Raw genomic sequence first — 12,127 nt, 5'->3', positions numbered from 1 at the left:
TGGTTAAATGGTTAAACTGTGTCCTCTGGTCCTAGTCTCTCCCACAAATCAAAACATTCTTTACCTTCTCAAATCATCTCAGGATCTTATATACGTCAATAAGATCACTCGCACTCTTCTGAACTCCAACTGCTCTAGGCCCGACCCTTTTTCATAATCAAGCCGCTCATCCCAGGAAATAGTTGAGTTATCTTCTCTGAACTATTTCTTGTTTTTCTAATATGGAGACCAAAACCATACACAGTACTCCAGATGTGGTTTCAGGAATACCCTGTACAGCTGCAGTAAACCTTCCCTATCTTTACATTACATTCCCCCTTGTAATAAGTGCCAACATTCCACTGGCTAGGCTGGGGTTATTTTCCTTGGAGCAGAGAAGGCTGAGTGGGGACATAATTGAGGTGTACACAATTATGAGGGACATACAGTAGATAGGGAAAAACTTTTCCCCTTAGAAGAGGGGTGAATAACAAGAGGGCATAGATTTCTGGTAAGAGTCAGGGGAATTAGAAGGGATTTGAGAAAAAACATTTTCACCCAGGAGGGAGGTGGGAATCTGGAGTGCACTGTCTGAACGGGTGGCAAACAGGGGAGCCTGTTCTGCCATTCAACATGATCATGGCTGATCCTCTCTCTCAATGCCATTGAGGCGGGAATGCTCACAACATTTAAAAAGCATTTAGATGCGCTCTTAAAATGCCATAGTATACAAACCTACAGACCAATTGTTGGAAAATGGGTTTAGAAAAGATTGGTGCTTGATGGCCGGCGCAGACACAATGGGCCAAAGGGCCTCGTTATGTGCTGCAAAACCCTATTACTCAATATAACAGCATCTACCTGCCTTGCTTCCATAACTCTCATATCCTTGCCTTATAAATATGTATCAAGACTTCCGGTTGCGGCTATGACCAGCTAAGTCGCACATTTGGCAGCTCCTGCGACAAAGGTGTTTAAGGGCCGATTGGAGGGCCCCGACGGTACTGTAAAGACGAATCCCGGTGGGGGAAGGCTCCCTGAGGAGAGTGAGACCAACTTTATGATCGGTACTCGGAGAGGGGCGACAAAAAAAGCGGCAGCAGCTCCCCAAAAAAAGCGGGGGAAGAGGACCAAAATGGCGGCCGGTGGTGCACTAGAAGATTGGAGAAAATGGGCGGAGGAGCAGCAGGCCGCTCTCCTCCGGTGTTTTACGGAGCTGAAAGTGGAACTCTTAGAGTCCATGAACGCGACGACCACAAGGCTGATGGGGGCCCAGGCGACCCAAGAGGCGTCGATAAGAGAGCTGCAGCAGGAGATGGCGGTGAGGGAGGAGGAAGCCACGGTCCTCGTGGGAAAGGTGGAGGTGCACGAGGCACTCCACCTGAAATGGCAGAGCCGCTTTGAGGAGCTGGACACGTGAATGAGGCGGAAGAACTTGAGGATCCTGGACCTAGCAGAAGGCCTGGAGGGGCCTGATCTCCCGAAATATGTAGCGGAGATGTTGAGCTCCCTGATGGGAGAGGGGGCCGGTCCATCGCCCCTGGAGCTGGAAGAAGCATATCGGGTCATGGCTAGGCGGCCTAGGGCAAGCGAGCCCCCGAGGGCGGTGCTGGTGCGGTTCCAGCGTCTCTGCGATCGGGAGAAAGTGCTGAGGTGGGCCAAGAGGGAGAAAAGCAGCAAATGGGAGAATTCGACGGTGCGGATATATCAGGACTGGAGTGCGGAGGTGGCAAAGCGGCGGGCCCGGTTTAACCGAACGAAGGCGGTGCTGCACGCAAAAAGGATCAAGTTTGGAATGCTGCAGCCAGCGCGCTTGTGGGTCACCTACAAGGACCAGCACCATTACTTTGAGACCCCAGAGGAGGCATGGACTTTTGTTCGGGAGGAAAAGCTGGACCTGAACTAGAACTTGGGAACGCCGGCGGTCGAGGCCGCCCGAGTACCCTTGACTGATCAAGTGGCCCATGTCTTTCTTAGGCCAGGTCGGAACTTGGTTAAAGTTGATGGATCGTTTGGTTTCTTTGAAACTTGTGTTATGGGGGGTTTCTTTGTTCCTTTTTGTGTGTCTCTTCCCGTTGCCAACTTCCCTTAATTATTGTTGTTGTAGGGGGGGCTTTTTTACTGTTTTTTGATCTGTTCTTTAAGGGTTATGGTTACTGTTGGTTAAGTACGTTATTATTGGGTAGTTATTTAGTTATGCAGGCATAGTTATGTATTTATGTATTTATTTGCGATTTGTTATTTATATTGTTATATTGTTAAGTTGGGGAGGCGGGACGGGGGGGGGGAGCAAGTGGGTTATGCGTGTTTTCTTTTTCTCTTTTTTCTTCCTCTCGTTTTAAGGGGGCTTTGTTATCGGTGTGGATGGGGACGGGGGTGGAATTGAAGATGGCGGGGTAGGGTGTGGCCGGGCGAAAGCGCGGGCTCTCCCCTGTTTCCCGCGCGCGGGACGGAGGAAGGGGGAGGAGAGAAGAGTGGGGTGTGGCCAGCAATGGCGGCTTTTCCCGCGCTGAAGCGGAGTCAGAGAGGGATGGCAAGGGGGGGGGGGGAGGCCCCCCCCCCCCCCCCCCCACATCGGGAGGAGTCGGAGTGTGGCAGGGGCAGCCGGGTCAGCGAAAACCAGCTGACTCTCGGGAGTACGATGGTGGATACACTGCGGCTAGGAGGGGTCCTAGCCGGGGGGGGGGGGGAAGGGAAGGGGGGTTAGGGGGGGGATACCGGGTTGCTGCTGGAAAGGCTGAGGACGGGAAGGGAAGAACGGGAGGAGAGGGGGGGGGGGGGCCATCGCCATGGGGAACGGGTCAGAAGGGGAGGGTCGACCCGGGGCGAACAGGGGACAGAACATGGCTAATAGACAGGGGAAAGGGACGGGTCGCTCCGCGACCCGGTTGATTACTTGGAATGTGAGGGGGCTGAACGGACCGGTCAAGAGATCAAGGGTTTTTTCACACCTAAAGGGACTGCAGGCGGATGTGGCAATGTTGCAGGAGACTCACTTGAGAGTAGTAGACCAGGTGCGCCTGAGAAGGGGGTGGGTGGGACAGGTGTTCCACTCAGGCTTGGACGCAAAGAACCGGGGGGTGGCGATTTTGGTGGGAAAGAGGGTGTCGTTCGTGGCGGCGCAGGTGGTAGCAGATAAGGAGGGTAGGTACGTGATGGTGAAGGGTAGGCTGCAGGGAGAGAATGTGGTGCTGGTAAATGTATATGCCCCGAATTGGGATGACGCGGGTTTTATGAGGCGCCTGTTGGGCCTCATTCCGGGTCTGGAGGCAGGAGGCCTGATCATGGGGGGGGACTTCAACACAGTGCTCGACCCTGGGCTGGACAGATCGAGTTCCAGGACGAATAGGAGGCCGGCAGCGGCGGAGGTGCTAAGGGGGTTCATGGAGCAGATGGGGGGGGGTAGACCCTTGGAGATTTGGCAGGCCAAGGGCGAGGGAGTATTCTTTTTTCTCCCACGTCCACAGGGTGTACTCCAGAATAGACTTTTTTGTACTGAGCAGGGGGCTGATTTCGAGAGTGCAGGACACGGAGTACTCGGCCATTGCGATTTCGGACCATGCACCACACTGGGTAGAGGTAGAACTGGGGGAAGCACGGGACCAGCGCCCGCTGTGGCGCCTGGATGTGGGGCTGCTGGCGGACGATGAGGTGTGCGGAAGGGTCCGGAAGGGCATTGAGAGATATCTGGGCACGAACGACACGGGCGAGGTGAAGGTGGGGGTAGTATGGGAGGCCCTGAAAGCAGTGATCAGAGGAGAGCTGATCTCCATAAGGGCACACAGAGAAAGGAAGGAGAGACAGGAGAGGGAGAGACTGGTGGGGGAACTTATAGAAGTGGACAGGAGATATGCGGAGACACCAGAGGAGGGGCTGTTGAGGGAGCGGCGCAGTTTACAGGCCCAGTTTGACCTACTGACCACTAGGAAGGCGGAGACGCAATGGAGAAGGGCACAGGGTGCGGTCTATGAGTACAGGGAAAAGGCGAGCAGGATGCTAGCACACCAGCTGCGCAAGCGAGATGCAGCCAGAGAGATTGGGGGAGTGAGAGAGAAGGGAGGGAACGTAGTGCAGAAGGGGCAAGAGGTGAACGGGGTCTTCAGGGATTTCTACAGGGAATTGTACCGGTCTGAGCCGCCCAGGAGGAGGGGGGGGAATGGAGAACTTCCTCGATAGATTGAGGTTCCCAAAGGTCCAGGAGGAACGGGTGGAGGGGCTGGGGGCGCCGATAGAGCTGCAGGAACTAGTTAAAGGGATAGGCCAGATGCAGGCGGGGAAGGCGCCGGGGCCGGATGGGTTCCCGGTGGAATTTTATAAGAAGTATGTGGACTTGGTGGGTCCAGTGCTGGTGCGAGCCTTCAATGAGGCGCGAGAGGGGGGGGCTCTGCCCCCGACAATGTCACAGGCCCTGATCTCCTTGATCCTGAAGCGGGACAAAGACCCTGTACAGTGCGGGTCCTATAGGCCTATCTCCCTCTTGAATGTAGATGCCAAACTGTTGGCAAAGGTCCTGGCAACCAGAATAGAGGATTGTGTGCCAGGGGTAATCCATGAGGACCAGACGGGTTTCGTAAAGGGACGACAACTTAATACAAATGTCCGGAGGCTGTTGAATGTAATTATGATGCCAGCAGTGGAGGGGGAGGCTGAGATAGTGGTAGCACTGGATGCGGAGAAGGCATTCGATAGGGTGGAGTGGGAATACCTGTGGGAGACGCTGGAACGGTTTGGGTTTGGGGAGGGATTTATCAAGTGGGTGAAGCTGCTGTATTCGGCCCCGATGGCGAGTGTGGTTACAAACGGGAGGAGGTCGGAGTATTTTGGGCTCCATCGAGGTACCAGGCAGGGATGCCCCCTATCCCCCTTACTATTTGCATTAGCGATCGAACCGTTGGCGATGGCACTGAGGGGTTCAGGGGGTTGGAGAGGACTGACAAGGGGAGGGGAGGAGCATCGGGTATCACTCTATGCGGATGATTTGTTGTTGTATGTGGCGGATCCGGAAGGGGGAATGCCGGAGGTAATGGAAATACTAGCGGAGTTTGGGGACTTTTCGGGATATAAATTAAATGTGGGTAAAAGTGAGGTCTTTGTGATACACCCGGGAGATCAGGGGGAGGGAATTGGGCGGCTCCCCTTTAGGAGAGCAGTAAAGAGCTTCAGGTACTTGGGGGTGCAGGTGGCAAGGAACTGGGGGACCCTCCACAAGCTGAACTTTTCAAGGCTGGTGGAGCAGATGGAGGAGGAGTTCAAGAGGTGGGACATGGTACCGCTGTCGCTAGCAGGGAGGGTGCAGTCAGTCAAAATGACGGTCCTCCCGAGGTTCTTGTTTCTGTTCCAGTGCTTGCCCATCTTCCTCCCCAGGGCCTTCTTCAAGAAGGTAACTAGCAGCATTATGGGCTATGTGTGGGCGCATGGCACCCCTAGAGTGAGAAGGATTTTCTTGGAACGGAGTAGGGACAGTGGAGGATTAGCGCTACCCAATCTTTCCGGATACTACTGGGCGGCGAACGCATCGATGGTGCGCAAGTGGGTGATGGAGGGGGAGGGGGCAGCTTGGAAACGTATGGAGAGGGCGTCCTGCGGCAATACAAGCCTGGGGGCGCTAGTAACGGCACCATGGCCGCTCCCCCCCACAAGGTATACCACGAGTCCGGTAGTGGCGGCCACCCTTAAAATCTGGGGGCAGTGGAGGCGACACAGGGGGGAAGTGGGGGGTCTGATGGCGGCGCCACTGAGAGGGAACCACAGATTTGTCCCGGGGAACACTGGCGGGGGATTCCAGAGCTGGCACAGGGCGGGCATCAGGCAACTGAGGGACATGTTCATAGAGGGGAGGTTTGCGAGCCTGGGAGAGCTGGAGGAGAAATTTGAGCTCCCCCCGGGGAACACGTTTAGATACCTGCAGGTGAAGGCATTTGCCAGACGACAGGTGGAAGGATTCCCCTTGCTTCCCGATGGAGGGGCGAGTGATAGGGTGCTGTCAGGGGCCTGGGTCGGAGAAGGGAAGGTCTCGGACATCTACAAAATAATGCAGGAGGTGGAGGAGGTACCGATAGAGGAGCTGAAAGACAAGTGGGAAGCGGAGCTGGGAGAGCAGATAGAAGATGGGACATGGGCGGATGCCCTAGAGAGGGTCAATTCGTCGTCGTCGTGCGCAAGGTTGGGCCTCATCCAATTTAAGGTGCTGCACAGAGCCCATATGACGGGGACTAGGATGAGTCGGTTCTTCGGGGGGGAGGACAGGTGTGTTAGGTGTTCGGGAAGCCCTGCGAACCATGTACATATGTTCTGGATGTGTCCGGCACTGGAAGAGTTCTGGGAGGGGGTGGCGGGGACGGTATCGAGAGTGGTGGGAACCAGGGTCAAACCAGGGTGGGGGCTAGCGATTTTTGGGGTTGGGGTGGAGCCAGGAGTACAGGAGGCAAGGGAGGCCGGAATATTGGCCTTTGCGTCCTTGGTAGCTCGGAGAAGGATCTTGATTCAGTGGAGGGACACAAGGCCACCAAGCGTTAACACCTGGTTAAACGACATGGCAAGCTTCATCCAATTGGAAAGAATCAAATTCGCCCTGAGAGGGTCGGTACAGGGGTTCTTCCGGCGGTGGCAGCCCTTCCTTGACTTTCTGGATCAGAGATAGGAACCGGAGGCCGAAACAGCAGCAACCCGGGGAGAAAGGGGGGGGGGGGGGAAGGGGGGGGGGATAGCAACGAAGGGAGCACGTCAGCGGGGGGGTCGCGGGCAAGGACTGCCCGAGGCCATCGGCAGAAAGGGAAAAACGGTTTGGTTGCTAGACTGATAGCGCGGAGGGGGGGGGGGAGGGAGGGTGGGGGGGGGTGCGCGCGGGGGGAGGGCGTGGGGAGGTTTTTCCAGGGGGGACTTGTGGTGTTATAATTTAAAATGTAATAGGGGTAAATGTTTGTATCGAAAAATTTCAATAAAAATTATTTTAAAAAAAAATAAATATGTATCAATCTCAGTTTTGAAAGCCTCAACAATTTTCTGGGAGAGAGTTCCATGCTTTCCACCACCTTTGCGTGGCGTACTGATTTCTGGCATCATTTAATCGACTTAAAACAATTAATCTTAATCAATCAAATCATCCTTTTATCTTCCATATTCAGGGAATTACAAGTCCAGTGATCACAACATAGTGATATATAATAGTTAATAATTACCCAATCCTACCTTGCACTTTGAAAGATAGACCTTTTGGATAATAGCTAACATTGCGAATAACGCTAATAGCGTTTACAGAAATATATTGTAATTGTACATTTGTTTCGTCAATTTTTGAGCATTTGTTTATAAACAATATTAATGCATACCCTTTCTGGCTGTGCAAAGGTTCCAGCATTGCAAGGCGTTCTCGGATCCCATAGCTTGACTGTTTGATCCCAACTTCCTGTGACCATTACATTCACTTCCGGACAGTATTCAACACAACGAATTGATGCATCGTGCGAACCCACAATAGATTCTATAAAAAAGATCAAATTAACTGAATCATGCCTTACATCATGGAAAAACAGGCTGCTTGAAATGAAAATTGCTTATTGTCACAAGTAGGCTTCAAATGAAGTTACTGTGAAAAGCCGCTAGTTGCCACATTCCGGCGCCTGTTCGGGGAGGCTGGTACGGGAATTGAACCATGCTGTTGGCCTGCCTTGGTCTGTTTTCAAAGCCAGCAATTTATCCCTATGCTAAACCAGCCTTATGCCTTATAGGAGTAATGTGTGGCGTATTTACCATAGTATAACTACCAGCAGGAAGGCTCTTCAGATATACCCTTCAAAAAGTGGATGTGTCCAGTTCATAGCCTACATAGATGTATATCATGGAGTCTTGAATCCCAGAAAAGGTCTAAACTGGCACAAATTTTCACTTTTCAAAGTTGATGAATACTGAAACTTAAACGCTCATTCATATTTATGCACCCCCTCAACTTTATAAAAACTCTGCCCATGACTCAAAGCTCACATCAAATAGAACAAGGCAGCAAGCAGGAATTGTAATGTAATCTTGCGCCATTTGGCAACTTCAAAGCTCATTAGCTGAAAATGGAACACCTCTGGTCTAAATACTTCTTCCTCAAAGTAATCCTCCATTTTCATTTAAATTATAATCTGATGAGATTTTTAACTACCAAACCTATTTAAAAACAATGAATTTTGTTGCCGTAAGCTACTTCAGTGTCAATAATGGAGAGTGCCTACAGTGTAAACCAGGGGCAGGAGTTGGAAAGAGGTTCAAACCAATGCAAGAGTCAATCTAGGACTATCCTCCTCCAAAGCACAACCCTCAGACCAGAAAGAAGTCATGATACACTCCACCACACCCAAGAGATTGCAATGCAACCCATCTTCAGGGTTTTGCCTCAAAAATCAGATGTGTTGGTTCACCCTTCAACTTACTTCTCCTTCAGCATAACCTGAATATTTCCCCACTTTTAACACTCCTCAGTAGTTCTTCAATCAACACAGAAGACATTCAGGAAACATTCCCATTAGATTAAGAAAATCAAATTCTAAATCAAAGACAAGAGGGAATAGCAGAGGGGTTTAAAATAATGAAAGGATCGGAATGAGGTTAAGAAGTTTACAATAATGGGACATAGATGAGTAATTACAAGCTATTGAGGATAAAGAGAACATTTTATGTAGAGTTTGAGACTGTGCAACACACAATCAGAGTTAGTTATTAATACAGAGACAATGTCAACATTGGTTAAAAGAAGAAATAAAGGGATAAAGGAACAGAATGGGCATGAAAGATTAGGACTATTGCTCACACACAAGATAAACATCTGCACAGACTGTTTGAGGAAAATAGATATTAGAGCATCATATCAGGCTATGTTAAAAACAAACAACAGGAGGCAGGCTTTTAAATTTGCTAGTTTAATATTCTCTGCTGCCAGACTTGGTAGATCACTGAAACAGTCTCAAGCAATAGGTGCAATGAAATAATTCCTTTGAACTAAAGCTATCTTCACAAACTTAGAAATATATAAACTAAATTATGCTTCCAAGAACATCATTCATCTACTTACACAGCATGTTTAATACAAGCAATTCTCACCCTGATCTGTGTTTAAATCACGCATTTTCAGTGAAAGGTCCAATCCGCCACTCCATGAATGAGTCGGGTCCTATTGGGAGCAAATGGAGAATCAAACACTGTTAGTACATAGCTTACTATGGACCAATATATATCAATATTTACAATGAAGCAGTGATACTGGCACTTTTAAAAGTATGCCTCAAAATAAACAATCCTTGACTATCAAAACAATACATGATGGAATAGCTATAAGCTACCACATTCTGTAAAGAATTAATTGAAAATTTGCACTTCATCCTTGAAATTGTAATTTGGATCGCTCATTCCCAAGTCATGAATTTAAGAATTCAAAAAAGTGATTAATATAATTACTGTTCCAAGTGCTACAAAATAATTGGCCAAGAAACACAAAGGATTCTCAGCTTAAAATCATGTGTCAAGTACAGCGGTGCTTCACCCTCTGCTCCACATATTACTAAAAGCTGTATGATCTGCGACAAGGTCCATCTTAGGGTCACACTGGTCATCTGGCAGTTTACTAGAGCAGCCCAGAGATTAATTTAATCCCTTATGAGAATAAATGTTCTAAAATAGACTTTGCAGCACAGCAAACAGAGACCTAACACTCAATGAGGAGAGGGAAAAAGAAAAAAAATAAGAACAAACCTGTGACATCCAAGTGCATACAGGAGTTTGAACCATAAGCAGCTTAAATTAGTTTATTTTACACCCAAGATAAATGCTGAGATCCAGGACACGAGGTCACAGTCTCAAGATAAGGGATGAGGAGTAATGTTTTTACTCAGAGCTTTGAAATTCTCTACTTCAGAGTGTGGTGGAAGCTCAATTGTTAAGTATATTCAGGACAGAGGTTGATACATTTTTGGGTGGGAAGAAAATTAAAGTAGAGTTGGGATAGAAGATTGGCCAAGATTTTATTGAAATGATAAGCAGACTCTTTTTCATATTGCCCATTTTTGTATTCTACCTTATAAAAACTATATGCATAATCCTCAAGACCACCAAAACCAACGTATGTTGTCAATTTAATGACTGCCCCATTTTTGTCACTAGAGACAGACAGTACAGCAAAAGAATTGCAGAAGGATTTAGGTTAGCTTTTCAATTGTGAAATAAACAGCAAATCACGTCCAATATTGATACATGTAACTATTTTGCACGGCAGTTAAGTTATACACCATAAATATGCACTGAATGAAAACGGATTAGCAGGATGGCTGTACGGTGAACAGGATAATAGCTGACATTATTTACAATGATTAGATATACATCGTGTCCTAATAAAAGTAAGGTTAGGGGGGGGGGGGGGGTTGTTGGGTTATGGGTATAGGGTGGATACGTGGGTTTGAGTAGGGTGATCATGGCTCGGCACAACATTGAGGGCCGAAGGGCCTGTTCTGTGCTGTACTGTTCTATGTGTTCTAATAATCCAAGTGTTTAAATATAGCAGAATGCAAAAACCGTACAAATCCCAAATTTATATAAAGACTTTCTGGTGCGTTAGTCAGAACCCATAAATATATTGTACATGAAGTATGATGACTTCGTAAACACATACATGCGTTAGAGATTGTGCACATTCCTGTTAGGGGAGCAAACGCATGTTTTGTAGCTGCAATTAAGCATCATGAATGGTATACGGCCTTTCAGGTTCAAGGGTTAAAGAAAAAAGAATGGCGTGCAAAAGATTTGAGATGGCAACAGAAGACATTTTGATTCATATTGGGACACATTCCACAAAAGAAATAGAACTGAGGCCCTGGAGAGGAAGCATATGTAACTACAAAATGAAAAATTGCACTTGTATGTTTTCCACATTCTTAAAACCCCAAAGCATTTTTCAGCCAATAAAGTAACTTTTTGTTTTAAAGTGTCACCAGGATGGCCAGATACTATGCTTTTGGTGCTGATTGAGGGATAAATAGTGATATGAACATCACGTTGTGGGACATTTTATGCCCACCTGAAAGAGCAGAGAGCCTCCAATTAAAGTCTCATCCAAAAAAGGCAGCATATTTCCCTTTGTACAGTACAGGAATATTAGCAGATTCTTTTGTACTCAATTCTTTGATGAGATACATTATCCTATGGGTAATAAATGATGATAACTCCTGACATACATTATTATCTATACAGGAATAATAAGATGAACAATTCACATTTTTGGCCAGAGAAATTTGGGAAAGGAGGATTTAGGTTCCTACAATATTGGCATCGTGATGGCCTGGACTGGAGCAACACAAAGCTGAGGTGAATGTGCTCATATTGGAAGAGCATTGGGGAGAAATTAAATTAACATGGCAGAAGAGAAAACACACAAAGCCGGATAAAGGAAAACAGGAGGGAAGAAAAAATGAATAAATTAGAAGCAGCAAAATTAAAATAGGATTATCAAACAGATAAGAGCAGATTTTAGTTTTGTGAACATAAATGGACAAAGTATTGCAAATCTATAGGCATACGTTTCTATTTGGGACATGATATACAAATAGTTGCTTTAGGCTAGTGCTGATTTTGGGTGATGTTTGAGCATGAAGATGAAGATGCTTCCTCTTGTAGGGCATTCTAGAATGAGGTTATAGTCTTAGGATAAGAGGTAGCAAACTTAAAACAGGGTTGAGGTGATACTCCTTCTCCCAAAGGGTTATGATTTTGTGTAATTCACTACCCCAGAGGGTGGTGGATGCTGGGACAGTGAGTAAATTTAAGGAGGAGTTAGACAGATTTTTAATTGTTAATGGGTTGAAGGATCATGAAGAATGGGCAAGACTGTGGAGTTAAGGCCAGGATGAGATCAGCCATGATCGAATGGCGGAACAGACTGTGGTGATCGTAGATTTACTAGATACAAAACAACTGAGCAAACACCAGAGGGAGAGCTATAAATACACCGGGACAGGATGTACAATTTTCTTTAACGATGTACAGAAAATATGTAAAGAGAAAAAGGGGGATGTGGTGATCACAAGTTAACTAGATGCAATACAACTGAGCAAACACTAGAGGGGGCACGGGAGAGCCATATAAATAGACGGGGACAGGAAGTGAGGACACACTTCACAGA

General features: G+C 47.8%; 1 protein-coding gene across 1 annotated transcript in view; it reads right to left on the bottom strand.

Moving 5' to 3' along the window:
• bub3 (BUB3 mitotic checkpoint protein) overlaps positions 1-12,127 on the bottom strand; it is a 48,594-nt gene that overhangs the window by 29,603 nt on the left and 6,864 nt on the right. Inside the window, exons 3-4 of the mRNA XM_038773958.1 lie at positions 9,061-9,130; positions 7,308-7,459 (exon numbers count right to left, since the gene is read on the bottom strand). Coding sequence (XP_038629886.1) covers positions 7,308-7,459; positions 9,061-9,130 — 222 coding nt within the window. The remainder of the gene's footprint in view (positions 1-7,307; positions 7,460-9,060; positions 9,131-12,127) is intronic.

The sequence above is a fragment of the Scyliorhinus canicula genome, chromosome 16 (assembly GCF_902713615.1).
Source record: "Scyliorhinus canicula chromosome 16, sScyCan1.1, whole genome shotgun sequence".
Lineage (NCBI taxonomy): Eukaryota > Metazoa > Chordata > Chondrichthyes > Carcharhiniformes > Scyliorhinidae > Scyliorhinus > Scyliorhinus canicula.
This window is presented reverse-complemented; position numbering and strand designations above follow the sequence as displayed.